General features: G+C 44.7%; 1 protein-coding gene across 8 annotated transcripts in view; it reads left to right on the forward strand.

The window, feature by feature from the left end:
- METTL25B (methyltransferase like 25B) overlaps nt 1–18,525 on the forward strand; it is a 250,820-nt gene extending 232,295 nt beyond the window's left edge. For 7 of the 8 annotated variants that reach the window (XM_088449664.1, XM_088449663.1, XM_088449667.1 and 4 more), the window contains 9 exons: nt 2,402–2,548; nt 4,022–4,133; nt 6,884–7,005; nt 8,532–8,745; nt 11,128–11,190; nt 12,119–12,262; nt 13,315–14,087; nt 16,331–16,515; nt 16,828–18,525. In XM_088449664.1, coding sequence (XP_088305790.1) covers nt 2,496–2,548; nt 4,022–4,133; nt 6,884–7,005; nt 8,532–8,745; nt 11,128–11,190; nt 12,119–12,262; nt 13,315–14,087; nt 16,331–16,515; nt 16,828–16,961 — 1,800 coding nt within the window. In that variant the 5' untranslated portion in view covers nt 2,402–2,495 and the 3' untranslated portion in view covers nt 16,962–18,525. Of the gene's footprint in view, nt 1–1,256; nt 1,566–2,401; nt 2,549–4,021; nt 4,134–6,883; nt 7,006–8,531; nt 8,746–11,127; nt 11,191–12,118; nt 12,263–13,314; nt 14,088–16,330; nt 16,516–16,827 lie in introns of all 8 variants that reach the window. The other variant, XM_088449670.1, reaches the window with a different exon arrangement.
- Nucleotides 18,526–20,747: the final 2,222 nt, after the last annotated feature.

Genomic DNA, 20,747 nt, shown 5'->3' on the forward strand with positions numbered 1-20,747 from the left:
CAGAAAAAAAATACCTGGAAATAAAGTACACAGTAACTAGCAATCAGACAACTGAGAGGTCCAAGATACTAGTAAATAAATAATGTATTTACAGTGGGCCCATTTAGTGGAATATTGAAACTTGGTCCTGCCTAAAGATGAATGAAAATATTCACCTTGCCCTGCATTGGGCACAATGCTCCGGAAGAAATTTCCTGTCATTACCTGTATAAAAAATTTCCCATTACTATCTGGAATACTGTAATGCCGGGAATATATGTATACAAGGTGTAGCTATTAACTAACAAAACTGTACTGCATGAGTTAAAAAAGAGTGGGGGAACATTGACCTTGGTCTATCTCAAATGGTTTTGCAAGCGTCACCCCTCTCGCACAGATAGTTTGCTGTCACAGAGCGTTCGAAGAAGTTGTGTCGTAAAAATGCTTAGTTCAAAAGTAGAGCAACTTAAAATTATGAGTTAAATTGAACAAGATGCCCACCAAATCTTTCTGTATACTAACCGAGGCTTACGGGGCATATTGTATGGCACGTGTGTTTGAGTGGCATACACTATTTAGTGATGGTTGTGAGGAAGACGAAGATGATGATCGTCCTTCCACATCAAATGAAAATGTGGAGGAATATTGTTCGAATTGATCGTCGACTTAGCTTCCGAATGATAGCAGTAATGGTAAACATCGACCAAGAAACCGTTAGGCATTTTTTGCGTCAAGATCTTAACATGTCAAAAGTTTGTGCTGAGATGGTTTCAAGGCTTGTTACTGCCGAGTAGAAAAAAGACAAAACACCAGTCCGTGCCCTGGAAAACACTGTAATCGGGGTGTATCTATAATGGGTTCAGGGGGTGTGGTACACACAGGCCCCTGGGTCCACGGGCGGCTCCCACCCTGCACCCATATTTCTAATACTTACCTCTCCGAAGTCCCGCGCCTGGTGTCGCAGCCCTGCACAGAACTACTTGAAAATGTCAGCCGTGGCCATTTTCCTGGCGTTTTGTGCATACGCAGTGGGGAAATTGGCGGAAAAATGGTGCAGTGACATGAGCAGTAGACTCTGGGCACAGACTTGGAGTTAACTGCTGCGGTCAGTCCGCTGCCGGCCGCTGGGGAGAGAGTGGGGGGCCCCGGATGGGGGGAATGCACACTGGCCCTATCCTCTCAATACGCCCCTGACCATTATCACCATGAATGGAGAAAGCATGTCAAAGCAAATCCAAATTCAAAGCCATGTTAATTGTTTTTTCCTTGATATCAAGGGTACTATTTTGGAAGACAAGGCACCAGAAGGGACAACATTACTACAAAAATGTTCTACTACAAAAATGTTCTAGCAACTTTGTGACAAAAGAATCAGAAGAAAGAGGCCAGAGTTGTGGAAAAAAATGTTGTCCTCCATTAGGACAACGCATCAGCCCAGACAGCTCTCTCTGAAGCAGTTTTTTGGCAAGAAACATTGCAGTGCTGGAACACCCTCCGTACTCGCCAGACCTAGCACCATGTGACTTCTTTCTTTTCCCTAAAGTCACATCTGTACTCAAGGGAACCGTTTTGCATCAGTTACTGAGGTAAAGAATAAAACGACATAGCTGTTGAGATGGGTAGGGTATGGGATTACACCTGTCGGAATACAGACAGTGGCATCCTGACAGTCACAATCCCGACGCTGAGAGGTAAGTTCCTTACACCTAATCCCCCACCCCCCCTAATGCCTAACAATAACCTCCCTCTCCCCGCACCTTAAACCTAACCCTCCCCCCTTAGTGCCTAACCCTATACCTAACCTCTGATACTTCCCTCTGGGATCCCGATGCTGCTGGGATGCTGGCTACATCCCGTTGAGACAGCTGACAGATAATGAGCTACAGCGCGGCTTTGGCCAATGGAAAAATTAAGAATGCAGCGGTGTGTGGATGCAGAAGGGGAGTACATAGAAGGGAACAGATTTAAAATGTACTTCAGATAATTAAACATAAATTATAGCCTCAGTCTCGTTAATTAATAGCCACACCTTGTGTTACACACACAATTTCCTTCATCCCTTTATATTTAGGAAAAGATTGTCCCACATTCCAAGTGACTGTCACATGGCCAGTGTTATCATTGGCGTAACCAGCCATATATCAATCATCCAGTCATCTCTCATGTAGGAAAATGTATGTTGCAGAGATAACACTCAGTAAAGTTGTTTGTTGAGTTTACTGTATATTTTGTATTTATTTTACTAAGTATAGGATCTTTTGTGAGTTGTATTTTTTATTTATTTTTTGCTTATCTGTATTTGAAACTAGTTTCCTTTTTAATTTGACTTTGAAGAGTTGGCTGAATGTCACTACACAGCTTTGTGTATTTTCTGGAATCCAATACATGAATATAATACCAGTTTTCTGCTTTACACTTGTAGGTGAATAAAGGGATAACTCTGTGTTATAATCGCTCATGGCCACCAAGGCGCTGGAGTAACAGAAGAACATTACTAATGAGGCCTGCAAGACCAAATGAGACCGGGCAGTGTTCAACCCCTGAGGAGCGAGGCATCGCACTTGAGCAGGCAAGTAACAGGGGAGGCTATTGATTTACAGTGACCGCTTTGGGGGTCAGATAGGAGATGGGGACTCCCTGAGCCAACGTGCTGCAGTGGGAAAGCAACCAAGAGGGCGTGTCGGGTGGTAACATCACATGCCGTAGAAGCAGTCGGCCACAACTGCATCTGCGAAAATGGAGGCAACTCACGTATTCTAGCCGACTGCGTATGCGACTAAATCACAAAACCTGGTAAGCGCTTGTGATTCACGATGTGTCCTATGTCGCAAATAGGTGCGTGCAGGCCAGCGTGAAGTAGGTGCACGTTTTGGACCCGTTATTCTCCAGGTTGCTAGCTGTTGTGCTTGGCATTGCCAGGGTATTTCTTTGCTCTATTTTCCTTGTTCTTCCAACCTATCTCTCTCTCACCCCATCACTTGTCCAGTCTCCATTCCCTTCCCTGCGTGGGTGTCTCCCTCTCTCCCCATGACTGTCCACCTTTTTCCCTTTTCTCCCCCCCACGTCTCTCTTTACCCCTCCTTTCACTTGTCTGTGTCTCTGTGTCCCCTTCTCCCTCTCACCCTGGTGCTCTCTGTCAAGGACAGATGATGTAACCCACTATATAAACCCAGGACACACACAGACAGTACAATGTTGGGGGTAGGAGGCAACATTACATTGGCAAGATCAGGTGGCCATGGGGATAGAATTTAAATAAACAATTCCACTATAATGAAAATATTGCATTGGAGTCTGTAATGTACTTACCAATATTATTAAACAATGAAAGTGTAATCTCAGTATCTTCATTTTCCTGTATGTACTGTCAAAACCCATGCAGTTCTGCTTTCCTGCCTGGGGTGTCGCTCCCTGCTCTGGTGCTTCTAGCACACGCAGCTAATGCAACAAACGGCTGAGATACAGACCAAAGTGTGCTAGAGGCACCAGAGCAGAGAGCGACACCCCAGGCAGGAAAGAGGAACTGCACGGGTTGTGATGGGTGCTAGAATGAAGACTACAGATCGAGATCTACCATCTTGGTGGTTTTTATACTAATAAACCTCCGACTCTGAGCCTGTTGCAGAGGTGATTGTACACCTGTATCTGCACCATATCTTGCCTGTTTTTGTACTGTGCTCTCTCTGTTACTGAGCTTGTGCAAGTGTGGGTGACACAGATTAGTACACCTTGTCACTGAAATGTAACATTTTCAAATATGCACCAAGAAATTATAATACATTACTTACCTCCCAAGTGTCCTGATTTTAGTGGTTGTAAAAATAATAGTGAAAAATAGCCTTTTGGGGTGATATCCACGCACAGAAACATGCTTGTGCTCACACCCATTACAACACGCACAGTGTTTATTGTCGGTTAGAATTTTCTTTCCACACGTAGTTTTATATTCAAAATTCAATCTATAATTGGTTATTTCTGATTGCTACTATATATAATATTATATAACCGTTTAAGGTTGTGTTTTTTTCTTTTTTACCTCTAGCATGTCCATCGAGAAACAGGATCAAGGTTCCCTGAGTCGGAATAAGCAGCTTGCTGTGAATATTACACAAGTCCTGTCAATCTACGGCTATATCACAGATTCCTATATTATTGTAGGTAGCCCCTATAACAGCATGCTACAGGCAGTATCACTTGTGGGTGAAATGTGTGGTGAAGATCACGTTGCTTGTGCTTTCGTTCCAGTGCCCTCACACTGATTAAGTCCCCTCTTGAGCAATCCCTGCTCTATAGTAGTGCCCCCTCACCCCCTTCATATGTAGTGCTTTGGTTAACTGCTTGTTACATTAGCCTATCACAAGAGCTCCTAATCCAAACGTAGTGATTCAGTCCAATAGGATGGGAGTTGTGACGTGAATGTGGCATCTTTTTTGTGCCGGAAATGGCAAGACTTAATATGGAAAAGAAAGGCATGGGAGGAAGGAGGGCACTATGGTCAGAGGGTGGGTGGTACAAAATGCACTACACCTTTTTAAATTTGGTTATTATTCCTGTTGCAATTTCTTCACAATAACTCTCCTAAATGCTTGGAAATTAAACTACTCCTGTCTGGAGAAATATACATTTGGCTGCCCCACTCCATTTTGCTTTCACACGTCAATAAAAGGATAAAAAGTGCAGAATAAAAGGACAAGTATTGGGTCACACTACTGCGCTCTAAAAATGTAATGCTGCGCTTAAAATGTTAGAACGCAGTAGGCTCTGTTTCTCGTGTTCACACTAGGGACGGCCATTAAAGCGTCTCCATTGCTTTGGTGGCAGGAAACCATTGAGAGAGAAGCATTGATGGTTTGAACTATAGATTATCATCCCAGCCGTCAGTCACAGGAAGGCTGCGGGCCAATTGGGGGAAGGGTTTAAAAACTGCGACTTACGCAGGTGAGGTCAAGCGCCCTGCCCTGGGGAATGGGGGGGTGAATCAAACTATCTTTGCCTTTAATGACACAGCCATCAACCATTAGTGACAATCTCTCAATGGCTGCTAACCGTCGTTGGCCATCCCTATTTCCCTCACTGCAGAGTACAGTATACTGTGTTGGTAAAAGTGCAACATATGGTTACGTACAAACAGTACATGCCTACAGCAAACGTTAAGTCCCCAATATTCCCTGCGGCTGTGTGTGAGCGAGCCATCAACTCATCAGCTTCACTATAGCGCTAATGATGAACTTTTTTGCAGAGAGCTGCCCGACTGTAGTGATTGTGGGAGGGTAAGAGTGTCAGCCCAGAAAACTATCATTTCATATTCCGTTAGCTGAAATGAAATCCCCAGCTCACAAGCAGACAGCTTGGAAATAACTTTCATAGATGCTTATTTTGCTTGCAGAAGACAAAATAACAGTTTATAGAAGTATGTTACAAATTATTTGGGGGGTATGGTTTTGTAATTATTTAAGGTGTGCTTTTAACCAATACTATGAGGAATCTCTACATGCCGGACTGTCGCTGGGGAAGAAGTGTTCTTGGTATGTATAGAGATATATGAAGAATCATGAACCTTACTCTACAGATCACCTTGCAGAGGATGTTGGTCCAGATCTGAATTACTCTCCTTGTGAACTATTTTATATGATTTACCAACCTATTTAGGATGAAGAGACCATTGGTACAGGTCTACTACTGTTGCAGGGCATGCTGGGATGTGTAGTTCTACAACAGCTGCGGGGCTGCTTATTGCCCAACCCTAATATAAACTCTACTATCCGCAAGGATGTCTTGCCTGTTTTTATGGATCAGGGAGTGTTAGTGTTTTATTCTGACCTCTTTCTGGTCTGTAAGCTTTACGGGACATTGACTGTTTCAAAATGGAATCGCTGAGATCTGTGGTGCACATCATGGGGCAGAGGGAACTCATTGTGTCTATGAACATCAGCGATACCTACCTACATGTTCCAATCTGGGAGCGTCACCAGAGCCACCTCAGGTTTACGATCAGGTCTCAGTACCAATTTTGGACCCTTCCTTTGGGCCAGTCCACAGCGATGGCACTAGAAACGTCAGGGTTAAGGATGAGAGGTATAAAATAATGGTCAAAGCGGATTGTCCAGCTTTGCTTGTAGCCCAGGTCAAGCAACTGCGGAATTCCATGGGTGGATGGTGATCTATAGGATCAGGCTTCCCGTTCCAGAAAAGGTTGGAGAAGCCTTCATGGGTGGCGAGGCATCGTGCCTTTGCGGAACTGCTCTGCATTGTGGTTACTTTATCTTCTGTACACCATTTCCCTCCATTAAGGACAGCTTTAGGACATCCCCAGTGTCCCCCAGAAGGATGAGAAAACACGATTTGTGTACTTACCCTAAAATCCTTTCCTCTATATCCATGGGGAAAACGGGACACCCTCCCTCACACTCGCCCACCCACCAATTGTGGACTAATGGGGGAAGAGCCTGAGTTAAAGAGCTAATTTTGAAAGCCCAGGGTCCTTGCACCGCAGTCCATTCCCCAGTGTCACCAGTTTCCCCCATGGAAGTGTAAGAACAAAAATCCTGTTTTGTTTTTCTATTTCTCCCCCTGGATCCTATAGATATGCCCAGGAAAATTAGCGGTGTTTAGTTACCGTAATATATATGGGAAAGTGTGCATTGGAACATCGCGGTGCACACAGCCGAGAAATGATCTGCCCCATAATGATTTCTACAGGGACACCTATTTCCTATGGGGTTAGTGTTTACCAGTCCTTACATGAGTCTCATACCTACTGATGGGAATCATTAATCCATTTCTCATCAGCATATACTCACCAACTCTTATTCTGTAAATATAATTATGGAAGTTATTAGAGCACATCCATACTACTGCTGAGCTAAGGTAAAGTGTTGAGTTTTTTTTTTTCTTGTCCCCTCAGGAGTTTTTTACTGACAACCTCTGGGGGTCGCTCCCAGGATCCTGGACGACGGTGTTGTCTGATCTGTCTGCCCCACAGTTGGCTGATCAACTACTGTCTGAGAGAAACGCAGAGGATGCTGGGTAAATCATATGCCATATTAGCTTTTACCCCCTTATGTAAAAACCTTATCCTGTCCCAAACTTTTCCCTTCTTTAGTGTCTGTGGCACTCCTTGAAAATGAGAGGGAGGTCTAGCATTAGGTTGAAGGAGACCACAAATTTTCGCATGCATTCTGGTGCTTTAAATGACCACAAAACAGAAATGTTTAAATTAAAAGCTTGAGGGGTAATGTTTGGGTTGAACTTAACCTGTGACTTTCCTGCACCTGTGTTGAAAAATAAAGAGTTTAATGCAGTGTCCGTCCCCCCTCCTCCAGTCCAGTATAGTAACCAGTTCATCTTTAGGATGGTGACAGTTGAGCTGCTGTGACATCACTGCCCCTTCTCCTGTCTATATGAACCTACCAATCCAGATGGTGCATTTCTGTAGAGCAAGACTGCAAGCCTGTCACTCACTCTGTTCCTCTTCTTAGAGAAGCTTGTATTATTAGTATTGTAGACTTGTAGCCACAGTGCTCTACTGCATCATACATGGGGAAAACAGGGCGTACGTAAAACACTTGCATACAAAGTAGACACAATAAATGCAGCCTTGAATACAAGAGGTAGGGAGGGCCCTGCTCTTAAGAGAGATTATATTCTAATGGGAAGAGGGCACATCTGAGACCAGATAAGTGAGTGCGACTCTGAATGGAGATTGGCCCAGTTATGAGGGTGCTGGTATGAGTAATATAGTGGGAGTAGAATTGGTGTGGGGGGTGTACAAGTGTGGGTCTAATTAGTATATAGGTTTTTTGGGAGTTTCAAGATTTTGAAGTTCTGTGGGAAAGTCTGATTGGGCCTGGCGGGAAAATTATATGTGGATAGCGGCACAGGAGAAGTCCTGTAGGTGGGAGGAAGAGTGATTACCAGAGGTACATCTGAGAGGGAGAGTACTTTGGTTTGGGATTTGAGAGATATGAAGGTGTGTTGCTGAGGGCTTTGTAGGTAAGGGTGAGGGCTTTGTAGGTAAGGCTGAGGGCTTTGAATTGGATTCTGGAGGACTCTGGGAGCCATTGCTGGGACTTGCCATCTTGGTGCGGCACCACCAGGCACTGTCACATGCAATCCTGATACAGAGGGGTGACAGGATGCAAGGTGAAGACATTTAATTAGCTCTTTAAACACTTTCAGTTCATTACAAGGTTTGACATAGTTTAACATCAATTATTGGTTTTACCTGCTCTGTGACAGGCAAATTCCTTTTAAATTAATACATAACCCTCTAGACCAGATCAAAGGCTAAAAGACATAGCATAATTAAGGACCTTTAAATATACCATGATCCTTTTCTTTGCAATCTGGTAGGTCAGATGATGCTTTTGATACATCGTTAGATCTGCAAAAAAAAAAAAACTTCAGAGGCAATTAATACTAACGTGTGTGCAGAGGACGGGCTATGGCAGGATGTGTTCCACATGAAGGTTACTAGAACAGGGTGAATAGATATTGTGTAATAGGCGGTGGTGTTTACCAAATCTTTCCTGTGGCTGTCCATTCTGTTCCAGGTACACGGCAGTCTGGCCGCTCAGCTTGTTAGCGCTGAAGGTCACAGCCCGTTACTTGGCTTTCCGAAGAATCCTGCGTCATGAAACTGGCAGCTTGGACCAGAAAAGGCCTGAGGAGTTCCGGACAAACCCCTGCCAAAGCTCCTTGTTGGATCCTCTGTTTCGAAAACATGTGAAGCCCAAAAAACAGCATGAAATCAGACAGCTTGGGAACGTAAGATTAGATATAGGATATGCTGGAAATTGAACATATTATCTCTTATTTAACATATTGGATAGAAAGTTTAGAGCAGCACTCACCGTGGAACTGATACTGGTCTTGCGCCCCGGTGCATCGATCACTGGTTTAGTAGCACCAGCTACCAGTCTATAGTACTAGCTTACCCTGGGTAGGAGAATGATTTCTAATGGGTGGGTTCTGTCACTTTAGTAAAAAGTGCTGTACATGAGGATACTGCACATAATACAATAATTACAGTATATTTTTGCAGAATATATTATACTACGGATCTCTCACCCATCGATGTTGGGGGACACTGCTGTACCTTGTGGGATAGAGAGTACTAGTGCTGGAGCAATGCACTAATTACCTAGAACAAATGTGATAAGTAGCCCCTCCTCTCTGTCCTTCCACCTGAAGGACCTCTGTTTTTAATTTGTCCATAGGGTAAAGCACTTTTCTTGTTGCACTACTATAGACTTTATTTTAGTTACTATGGGCAGTGTATACTTTGCAATACTTTCTAAACACAATAAAAAATGTGAAATACCATTTATTCAAGTGATACATTTCTGGGTGGAATTGTTTTAAGAAATGTATCACTTGAATAAATGGTATTTCACTATATGTGATTATTTCCTTCTTTTACATATCTTTGACCATGATGCAATTAATAAGTGACTGAGGAAAAACTGGAATTGAATTTACATCTGGAGAGTACACAAAGTTGAGAGACTATATAACCCGGAGAAAGCGCCTGGATTTTTTATTGTGTTTAGAAATTCTATGTATTGGAGGTGGTGGTGACCTCTTTTGAAAGATCTGTTTGGCTGCATTCACGTTGGAGCGTGGTGTTTTTATTGATTAATTTTTTACTTTGCAATACTTACCATCCCCTATCACATGCAGATATAGAGCTTCTGATGTAGATCTGTCCCGGGGAAGTACTGACTTCTGGGTTATAACCTGGGAGTCCTATACGCATGCACGGCCTGCGGCATTAACAAGCCGTGGGTAGGTGGGTCTCGTTGTGGTAAGAATCCCATAGGCAATGCCTATCAGGCATAAGCTCTGGAAAGTTACACTTTCCTGAGCTTGCTGCATACAGACACAGGCCCATAGAAGTCTATGGAGCTCACTGTGCTGCAGGTCTGCAGCTTATGTCAATGATGTCTGCTGCTAATCTTTCCAATACAAATGTCAAGTTATACGTATTGCAGTAAACCTTCATAGACGGCAGTTTTCTGAAGTTATACCATATTTTTTATGTTGATACATCCCACCCTTTAAGAGCTATTCCAGGGAACACTGAGACCGCTGTCTAACCGGTGCTTATAGCTGTCCTACTGTCATATCCCATCTCTCTCTTCTCTCTGGGCTCCTGATTGCATGGGTCACCCGTTTCATGGAGCAGACTGGGGACCATGGCTCTGATGTACACCCAGCCAAAATGGACCACACTCCAGGAGGCGCCTCAGCCATCACCACAGTAAATAATGTAAAAATGTGTGGTGGTGGTGTTTTTTTTGGTTCCTCTTGTCCTTTGCAGCTGCAGTTTCTTAATACACTTGATTGTCTATAACCAACATATGTGTATGTCAAAATACAAAGTCAATACAATATTTTACTTGTCATGCCAACTAATGTAAGCTTAGAACAAGACCCTTGTGTGCATCTTGAGGAGCTGGGACCCAGTGTCTGTGTGCAAGTGGGACGCCTGACCCGTGGGAGCCAGTAACGTGACATGTAGTGAGAACCTTACTGGTTTATGTGGGCAGGCCAGGCGCTTTATGCAGGACAGTCTTCCGTTTGTCTAGTACAGGGGTCTTCAAACTTGGCCCTCCAGCTACTGTGGAACTACACATCCCAGCATGCACTGCCACCTTTTTGATATAACAGCATGCTAAAACTATGGCAGTGCATGCTGGGATGTGTAGTTCCACAGCATCTGGAGGGCCAAGTTTGAAGACCCCTGGTCTAGTACAATGCTTATCACAGTGGTTGGCCAGCTTGGTAACCGTCAGTGGCGCGGTGGATCATTGCTACAATTCTCCATACCTATGTTTAAGAGTGGTCACAGCTCACTCTAATAGGTTAGTTAGCCGAGCGCTACCTGGGCCACGTGGCATAGACTTTCAATGTAACAACTTTGGGTGTCGCTAAGGTACAGCAGTGTCCCCCCAACACGGATGACTGAGAAAAGAGGATTTTTGTACTCGCCATAAAATCTGTTTCATTCATTACTACAACCCTTTTGTTTAGGCAGCCAGCTGTTACCGTTGTAACTCTCCTTTATAATACACATTTATGTCTCTGCCATGTCTAGAATTAGATAATGAAATAATTTACAGCTAATTCTCTTTTCTTGTTATGCAGTTGGTGAAAAAACTGAGTGACGCCACGAGCTGTGATCATGTGATGGACATTGGCTCTGGTCAGGTATGACCCATAATCCTATCACTAATGCAGTCATTTCGGGGGACAGACCTCATTGCTGACAAAAACTGGTCAGGTCACATCTGTTCTTAGCCTGCATGGTTTTATGTATTTAATTTTTTTTTTTATGGTTTTTCTTTATTGTTGCCCTAAAACTTTTTTTCCTTTTTATTTTACGGTCTGATATATAATATTATATATATATTCTTATCACTCACTGCTAATCTTAGATGGTGCCCCAACCAATCGGCTCCTAACGGTCATTTATCAAACACAGGACAGTTAGGAGCTGATTGGTTGGAGAACCATTTAAGATTAGTAATGAGTGATGACAAGAATATCACTTGTTGATAAATCTGGGCCCAGATTTGTACAGGTTTATATATTATTATAGTGAAATCAAATGTTTTCTCCATAAAGATGTAATAAAGACACACAGGTCAATTCAGTTGGGGAACAAGGCGGCTATTTAGTGCGCTCCTATGCCGCACATTTGGTGACCCCTAAATAGCATATTTAAAAATGTACCCCTATGTTGACTGTGAACTAAAGAGCATGATCTCAGCTGCCATTGCTGGCGTTCCGTAGTCATTGCACCGAGACATCACAGGCAATGTGCCGAGTGCATGTAATCCCCCTACAGTACCTAGTTTGCAGCATTAGTTGGATACACTCTGTAGTAGATTGTATCCGGTGCTACCTGAAACTCCAGCATTTTTTAGCGCTTACGCCGAAACACCAGACTATGAGCCCTGGAGCACCATGGGACTAAACCTTGTCCGTCCCTTGGCTCTTCATGTTTAATTTGCAATAAAAACTATTTTTTTTATTTTTTTTTTTAAATACTTGGCGACGTGCTAGCACATGGAGAGCTCTCTGTCAGCATACTGTATGTGCTGGTGTTTATTTGTTTTATTATGTCGCACCCTAGGGTCACCTGTCCAGGGTCTTATCCTTTGGCCAAGGGCTCTGTGTAACGGCCGTGGAAGCTGACCGGAACCTGGCCACCTCTGCAGCTAAGTTTGACCAGGATTTTATGTACATGATGGCGAAAGAAAGGATCAGATCCACAAAGGTATTACTTCCTATTTTTACAGGCTGCACAGCCGGCCATTGAGTTTCATGTCTTCAGTCTGCCATCTATGTTTCTGTCTGAGCAGCACACACACAGTTACCAGGCTTCCAGTTACTAAGGGCAGGAGAGAATGTGTAGTGGAAGAGAGGATGCTGAATGGTCCAGTGAAATGGGAAATGTTACACAGGGCCGTAACTAGCTATGGGCGCCCGGTGCCGTCACACAGAGTGCAGAGGCTCTGTAGGCGGCACCATCACCCTTCCCGGCCCTTGCTCCTGGCTAGCAGGGTGCCTGGAACGACATCCTGCAGCCAGGATTGCTGCTGCAGCACTTGTGGAGCATCCTGTGTAGGCTTCAGACGAGCACTCTGAACAGTATATGCAGCCAATCGGGCCTCCTAAGGACGCCCGGTCAGCGCTGGACTTACTGGAGCAGCTGGTCACGCCCCCTTCTGTACAACGTAATGATGTCATACATGCGACGTCATGACGTTGAGCGATCAGTGGGCGGGGCAGGCACAGGGCGCAGTCGTGCTCTGTTACAGCTCTGATATTACACAAGGATGATTTCAGGACTATACTTGAGACTCTCCTTTTGGTCTATCCCTAATGATCTGTTAGGATGTATGGAGGTTAAATGAGGTTAGATGTGAAACACTGGGTTGACAAGTGACAGGACATCATGCAAGTGGTATTACAAGCATAGGGGAAGCATTATTAATATATTTAATTAATGAAGCCTGTACTAATGTAAGCTAATGACCGGAATCCCTGCTATCAATCACTATGGTTACAGTGCAGACTCTCATTATATCTGACACGTTGACCCTTGTATTTAATGTTACACTGGAAATACATTATTCAGCCCATCAACACCAGCAATACATGCAGTCTGAGAACCCAAGGCAAGTAATTTCATGGTAGCTGTGATTGAACCAATTTCAATATAATCTGGTTGCTCTCGGTTACAGCACATTTCTGCTGTTTGCACCATGATAATCATATTGCCTTTTAACCATCATAGTTTTATGTTTTGTTTTGTTTTTTCTTTAGAGTACAGATTCCGTAGCTATCAGTATTCTCTCACCAAAACCTCCACGGCATGTCTTGGCGTTTGTAGATCCTCAAGCATCATGGGAAGATTTCCTGAGACAATTAGGTGGCTGTGGCATGAAGACGCAATTAGAAGCAAAAGGAGGAAACAAGATTGCTGCCGGTAGCAGGACAACAGTACCGGACTTGTGCGGGTCACATGTATGTGCAAGAGAAGAGCTTGCGTCTGATAAACCAATGAACTCACAATTACCCCATGGTAACTGTACAGATAACCGTGCAGCATGTTCTTGTCATGGTGGAACCACTTCAGGAGAGTCCAATTTCTCTCCTTTGAATAAATTTGTATTGACCGGACTCCATGCGTGCGGAGACCTAAGTGTAGCTATGTTACGCCATTTTGCCAGGTGTCCCACTATTGTGGGTATCACGTCAGTTGCTTGTTGCTACATGAAGTTAACCACACTTGAGATGCCGCGACCGCCGGGTGTCCTGACTAATTCACATCCAGGCATCTCAAATCTACTAGAGTATGGCTACCCTATGAGCTCCTGGGTGTCCGGGCTCCCAGGGCATAAGCTGTCCTACAAATCTAGGGAGGTGGCGTGTCACGCCATAGAAGATTATATGGAGCGCCTTAAAGGTGACAGCGACATTTTGAAGACTCATTGCTACAGAGCTGTGCTGGAAACTGTCATCCGAGGTGTAGATCTGACCATGAAACGCGTCGGGGTGCAGACAATCAAAAAGGCTCACAAGCTTCCCTTCAGAGAGTAAGTATGAAGACAAAACGTTGCCAGGGAGACAATGATTATGATAAACTAAGCGTCCTTAACCACTTACCTGAAGATGTTTTATTTGTACCAGAAGGCCCTTTATTATGATTGGCTACAGCTTACTCATCGTTAGCCCCGCCCATCAGCACAAACTCATTTTCTTTCAGAGCAGTTGGCTCTTAGAAGCGGTAACTCTAGATCCTAATTTCCCAGCATATGATCCGCGTAACCCAAGGGGATAACACAGATAAATTCAGTCTTCAGTTATAGAACAAATACCAGCCTGCCAGCCAAGGTCTGCTATGATGGACAGGCGGCAGTTCAGCCTCACAGACCCTAAAAGTGGATGTTGGATAAATCACTCTTATATTGTTCTCTACTAGCTACAACTCCAACATTACCGCTTCATATGGTAAGGAATTTGCCCCACTAAACGCTCTTACAGTTAAGAACCCTTCCCTATGCTGCCGGTGAAACCACCTTATGGGTAACTGGCAACCCCTTGTCCCCTGTGTGGTCCATGTCACGAAACATGTTGCTATACAAACGTTTGGATTGTCCTCAGATAAATGTATTGGTTCCGAGGATGTTACAAAGTTGTTGGTGATGTCAGTGGTGACTGTAGAGTGACCTTCTGGTTATGGCTCATTGCTGGGAGGAGAATGATGTACTGTGTGACGGCCTTACACATAACGCCAACTAACTGATCCATTACCGCCGCCCTCACTGTCTTCATCTGACTTTTATGTATACCCAAATGTAAGCGAACTATCTGCCCGCTCTGCTCTGCCAACATCCCAATGTCATTGTTACAGTATAGGAACCCTCACAATTGGTGCCTGCGCTCATTATTCATAGTTGCACACAGTCGGCTGACAAGACTGTTAACATTTTTTAAACCCATATCAAGTTCATCCACACTAGCCGCAAGTCCATAAGGTTCTTGCTAATTTTCCAAATGCTGCTGTTGCTTCTGAGTTTCTGTGACCAGGCGCTCTATATCAGGGGATTTATTACATGCTTCTAATGGTCAGGTGCTGCTTCTGCGAGAAGGGGGTTTGCTATTCAGTCATTTCGTAAGTCTGCTTGTTCCATGGAACTTGTGTGACACGATTGATAATTCACTGATCGGCCTACTGCATTGCCTTTATCCTGCAGAGCTGTTACTTCCTCCAAAACAGATGCAATTGATAGAGGGAGGCAAATGGGTATCCAATTAGCCGCGATAACGATAACTTTTCTCCGGGGAAAACTTTTCCCACCTATCGCCTGAATTTGCCTGCCGCTTATCGCATGTTTGCGCGCTCCCGTTTATCGTGCTATCCTATTGCAAAACCGGAGATAAACAATTCACAGGATAATTCTTGCATGGATGACAGGCGATAAGTACAGATAAAAATGGGGAAATCAACCTGTACCCTCAAAAAATGTAAGGTGGGGTAATGGTATAGAAGTGTTAGTGGCCTAATCCATGGGTTTGGGGTTATTTAAATTGTCCAATGGCTGTTATGTGCATATTTCACTTACGGTGAAATAATTATAGAAAGAAATATTTTTGGGGCAAAATAAATGCTGTAATTAAATTAGGGGTACATTAAAATGGGTGCAAGTATATTTTTTGTGTCATTATGGGGCATTTTTTTTTAAATATGTTAAAAATACACCTGTCACTTGCACCTGCAAGGTTTTAAACACCTGTCCCATCCATACAGCACCCCCATAATACCTGTCCCACTACTTTAAAACCATTCTCCAACACTTTTTTCTATTTTTCACCCCCCTTAGTAGAATTTCTGAGTCAGCAGACCCTTTGCGCAAGGCGACGTTCCCTGTTCTACATCATTATAAAGTAAAACTGTGGCCACCATTCAATCTATTAGTAAAAAATAATCTTCAGAATTGGGAAATCGCTTAGAGCTCATTCGCATTATTGTCACAACAAATAAGTAGAAACCCCTGAAAATGACCGTGCTCTTTAGGTGTGTGCAGTCACATATTCAAAGTAAATTAGATCATAGAGAAGGGGAAGCGATCAGTGAAACAATGGAACTGACCCAGATACTCCAGTCTGCATTTGTGCTGTGTCTTATTAATTCTCCAGAACAAATCCATGTGTAATTAGAATGTGTTCCAGGACTCGCATGCCGTATGTTAGTTACACGTTTTATATGTGAATTGACACGTTCTACCTTTATTATTGTATAATGGATTTTATTGGTGCATATTTTTCCTCCTTTTAGATATGCCAAGCTAGGACTAGAGCGAGTAGGGCTGGATCCCAGTACCCCCATGGATGAGACCTCCGTAGAACACATGCTGTCCCAGCACCGGAATGTGGTGGCATTCTTCAGTCTGGCCTTACTGCTGGCGCCTCTAGTGGAGACTCTTATACTGCTGGACAGGATGATCTTCCTACAGGAACAGGGTCAGTACTGTAAGCCTGGTAAGGGGAGGGAGACCAGACCTTAACATTCCTCCATCATACCCTCTGTTGCCTGCACTGGGAGGTGACTGCTATTCTGTGGGCTGAGCAGTATAGTCATTGGCTCACGTTGGGAAAGAACGTCCTGTGAGAATATTGTGATAACTTGGACACACGCATTTTAGATAGCGGTTATTATTTATGATGAACATAAGGGGTTGTCATTGAGTGTAATGTTATGAGCTAAGGAAAGCAATGGTGGCACGTTGGACCGTTGGTTACTGTAAGTATGAATCTGTTTCTCTTTCCTTGCAGGATTCCATTGCGATGTGATCCCTCTGTTTAAACCTCAGTTCTCACCAAGGAATCTGGTTCTCGTCGCTGCTAAAGCGGCTTCCCCTTTAGGGGATCTTTTGGAGGAGATCGCAGCTAGTGACCCGGGAACATAACGTAGGAACAGATCACCCGGTTTTATCATTCTTCTTTTTACATTTTTATTTATTCTAGAAATAAAGGTTTAACCTTGGAATATGTTTGTGTATGGTACAAAGAGACATTTAAAACATCGCTAAGCCCAACATATTATTTGTTGTGTAAGAGTTACTTATAATATTTACTAATATATGTGAAATTTCTCATCAATTGAGATATTAAGATTCTGTTTGTTGTGCAAGCTAGTGTTCTCTGTTATCAACCATGGTCTGCGGTAGGAGGCTACAAGAGAACCACTGCTTTGTACTTCATCAGTTCTACAGCCAGGAGGACTGATTACGGTGGGAGCCCTGCATTGCCTGTTACTTAGCTAGCTGGCAGCTGTATCTTGCAATTGTCTAATAAAGGTGCGTACACACTGGGCGTTATCGTTCAGTCGTCCAAAATATCCTTCAGTTTTTGTTCGACAACGACCAGCGATGCGCGCACCCGCTGGTCGTTGGTCTTTGTCGTTCGTCGCCTGAACATGCAGGCCAACCTGACGATATTGTCAGGTTGTTGCATGTTCGGGAATGAGGGAGGGAGCCCGGTATCATTCAGGATACCGTTCAGTGTTTGTGCTCAGTGTCGTTAACGAGCACACCCCTCCCCACCCCTGCCGGGGACACACTAGACCACAGGTTCTCGAATTCTGTCCTTAGGACCCCAAGCAGTGCATGTTTTCCAGATCTCCCGACAGAATCACAAGTGAAATAATTAGCTCCACCTGTGGCTGTCTTAAAATTTTTTAATGAGTAATGATTACACTTGTGCTCCTGCCAGAAAACGTGACCTGTGTGGGGTCCTGAGGACCGGGTTTGAGAACCACTGATCTAGACGATGTCGCTCGTGGAGCAAACTGTCTAGTACATGCGCACCTCTACAGTGGACGCATGTTTGGTTTAGAATAAAAAGGCTAGAGACTGAGTTATAGCTATGCTTGTGGCGCTGATACATGTCAGGGTTAGGTAGAGAGAAGATATAATGTTATATAGAACAAAGATCATGAACCTGTAATCCGAATGGCATGCATAAAAACTTTTGTCTCCTGCTGTAATGTTAACCAGAAGCCCAATGGCTGAAATGTGTTCCATAAACAATAAGACAGATTGTTCCGTTTATATGCAATGTTGCTCCGTCTCCTGAAATACGGAGTATGGTAGTAAGAACGTAACACTGGCTGGCAGTACCTGGTCTTTTCTTCTGGCGGTGATTAGATTCCCCGCTCCTTCGTCACTGCTGGGGTCCAGTGTGCGGCACTTCCACGTCCTTCTGCTTCGCTCACTGTGTCCGGTGTCTCTGCACCCTCCCGACTGCTCGGACGCACCATGGAACATACAGAGGCAGCTTCTGGTCCGGCTTGTGCAGATAATTTAGCTGTTAGGGGTTCTCCGCTCTCTTCTTTGTTGAACACACAGTATCCAACCAGTTTCATCCTTCCCAGCTTCGTCAGGGATGATACCTTGTATTTATTTTGTTATTTATGCAACAATTTTATAAATAATTTTGCCTTAGAATAAATAAAATATTTTTTACTAGCCATTTATTTAGAGCAGGAAATTATTCTCATTCCTTTTTCTTTCTTTCACTATCTTTGTTCTATATCCCATTATATTGTCTCTCTACCTAACCCTGAAATGTATCAGTGCAACAAGCACAGCTATAGCTTAGTCTCTAGCTCTTTTTGAATTCTTATCCTGTTAAGCAACCTGGGTCCCTTCCCAGTTAACTGCTGCTTTACATGTAACCTTGCGCAGATAGTCTAATTTTGTATTGCATGTTCAGTTTTGCCACAGACTGCAAAGCTTCGGAGAGGGTGACTGAAGCTACAGCTCAGGGGCTGGCTGGCTGGCAACTTTTAGCCTGAGGGGCAAATGCATGCAGGTTGCCCTGGCAGAGGAGTAGCGTGTAGCCAGGGCGCCCCCCCCCCTTGTTCCAGAGAGGAGGTGGTTCCATATGGAATTAATGTAAAGTAAAAATAAAGATATGGGGCGGCCCCCTGTATTGGTGCCCATATGCAGTGCCCCCTGTGCCCCAGGAGAGGACCCCCTTATACAGGCCACCAGTAGTGATCCTCCTATGCAGTGCCCCCAGTAGTGGTCCCCCCTGTGCAGTGCCCCTTGTGCCCCCAGTAGTAAGCCCCTTATATAGTGCCCGCAGTAGTGGTGCCCCCTATGCAGTGCCCCCAGTAGTAGTTCCCCCCCCCCCCCTTGTAGTGCCCCCAGTAGTAGTCCCTCTCTTGTAGTGCTCTCCCCCTTATAGTGCCCCCAGTAGTAGCCCCCCCTTGTAATGCCCCCAGTAGTAGCCCCCCTTGTTGTGCCCCCAGTAGTAATCCCCCTTGTAGTGCTCTCCCCCTTGTAATGCACCCAGTAGTAATCCCCCCCCCCCCTTGTAGTGCTCTCCTCCTTGTAGTGCCCCCAGTAGTGTTCTCCCCCTTGTAGTGCCCCCAGTAGTGTTCTCCTCCCCCCCCCCAGTACAAACACACACGTAATAAATAATAAAAAAAACCACCTGAATCCCCGCCGCCGCCATCCGCTCCTCCGTCAGTCCTCCCGGGCCAGGCCGCTCTGCATTATGGGAGAGACGTCTCTCCCATTACCCACTGCAGGAGCCGGAAGATCAGTGAGAGTCTGACAGACTCTCATTGGCTACCACTCAAAACAAACATAAAGCTGCTGGAGCCGGCGGCTGTGTGTTTGTAACTGTGTAGCGCTGACCGAACTCCGTCTGGTCAGCGCTACACGCGCGGTGCAACTGTGTCACACAGACACAGATTGCCCGCATAGCGCTGCGGCCCGGGGGGCACATGGCACCCTGCCCCCCGGCCCAGCCCGCCACTGCTACAGCTACACCAGAGTTTATCATGCCATGGTTGGCAGCACTGAGTGGTGCTTCAGTGAATGACAAGTGCAGACAATGGTGTATATTATACTGATGTGTCCTTGTACATCTAGCCTCAATACGCCACACAGCGCGACGTGCCTAGCGTGAGTGAGCTGCCATGTCCCATGCAACAGTTGCCAGCGGCTGTCTTTTTGCCGAAAATGCACGCAAGTCGCAAAGCTATTAGACTAGGACGCACCAGGAGACTGTTCCGATTAATTTGCTATGTGACACCTGTATATCTGTGTGTGACTGACTCTGTATATGAACCACAACGGAACTTGGAATGAAAATAGCTGTGGCTGCTACCTTGGAGCACTGCGTGTACAAATTCAGGGGCTTCCGTCACACACAGATCTACAAGTGTCACATTGCAAATTAATGAGTAGCTGCTGGTGCGTCCTGGTCGAATCTCATTGCTACTTAGACGCAAAAAAGACACTCGGCTCTAGCAGAGTCTGACGGAGTACACAGCAGTGTGCACAGTGATTTCCCATTATTGGCAGACCATGGTGCCTGCCCTGATTTCTGTCATCTGCGCCCTTCCAGTGTTCACGAGGAATGCCAGTGTGTATTGTTAATCCTGCTCCTTGGGGAGCGATGATCCCTACTCTTGGCTATACATAAGCTGTGTTTACCATGCGATGAAATGACCCACATGGCAATAGTACATTATAATCTCCCGTGTTCCAGCACTCAGTAATTCTCCTCTGCACAGCCGTACACCACTAATCAAGAGGATCTATAAGCATAAAGCTTCTCCTGAGTACCGGTGGCCTTACAATACATGCGGCCTGATTATATTAGTTACTAATAACAGTCACAGGTGTATGAGTAATATTTTCATTGATGATTGTTGGCTATGCTGCTTGTTTTAGTGC

Source organism: Taudactylus pleione, unplaced genomic scaffold, assembly GCF_031769625.1.
Source record: "Taudactylus pleione unplaced genomic scaffold, aTauple2 ptg000490l, whole genome shotgun sequence".
NCBI classification, from domain to species: domain Eukaryota; kingdom Metazoa; phylum Chordata; class Amphibia; order Anura; family Myobatrachidae; genus Taudactylus; species Taudactylus pleione.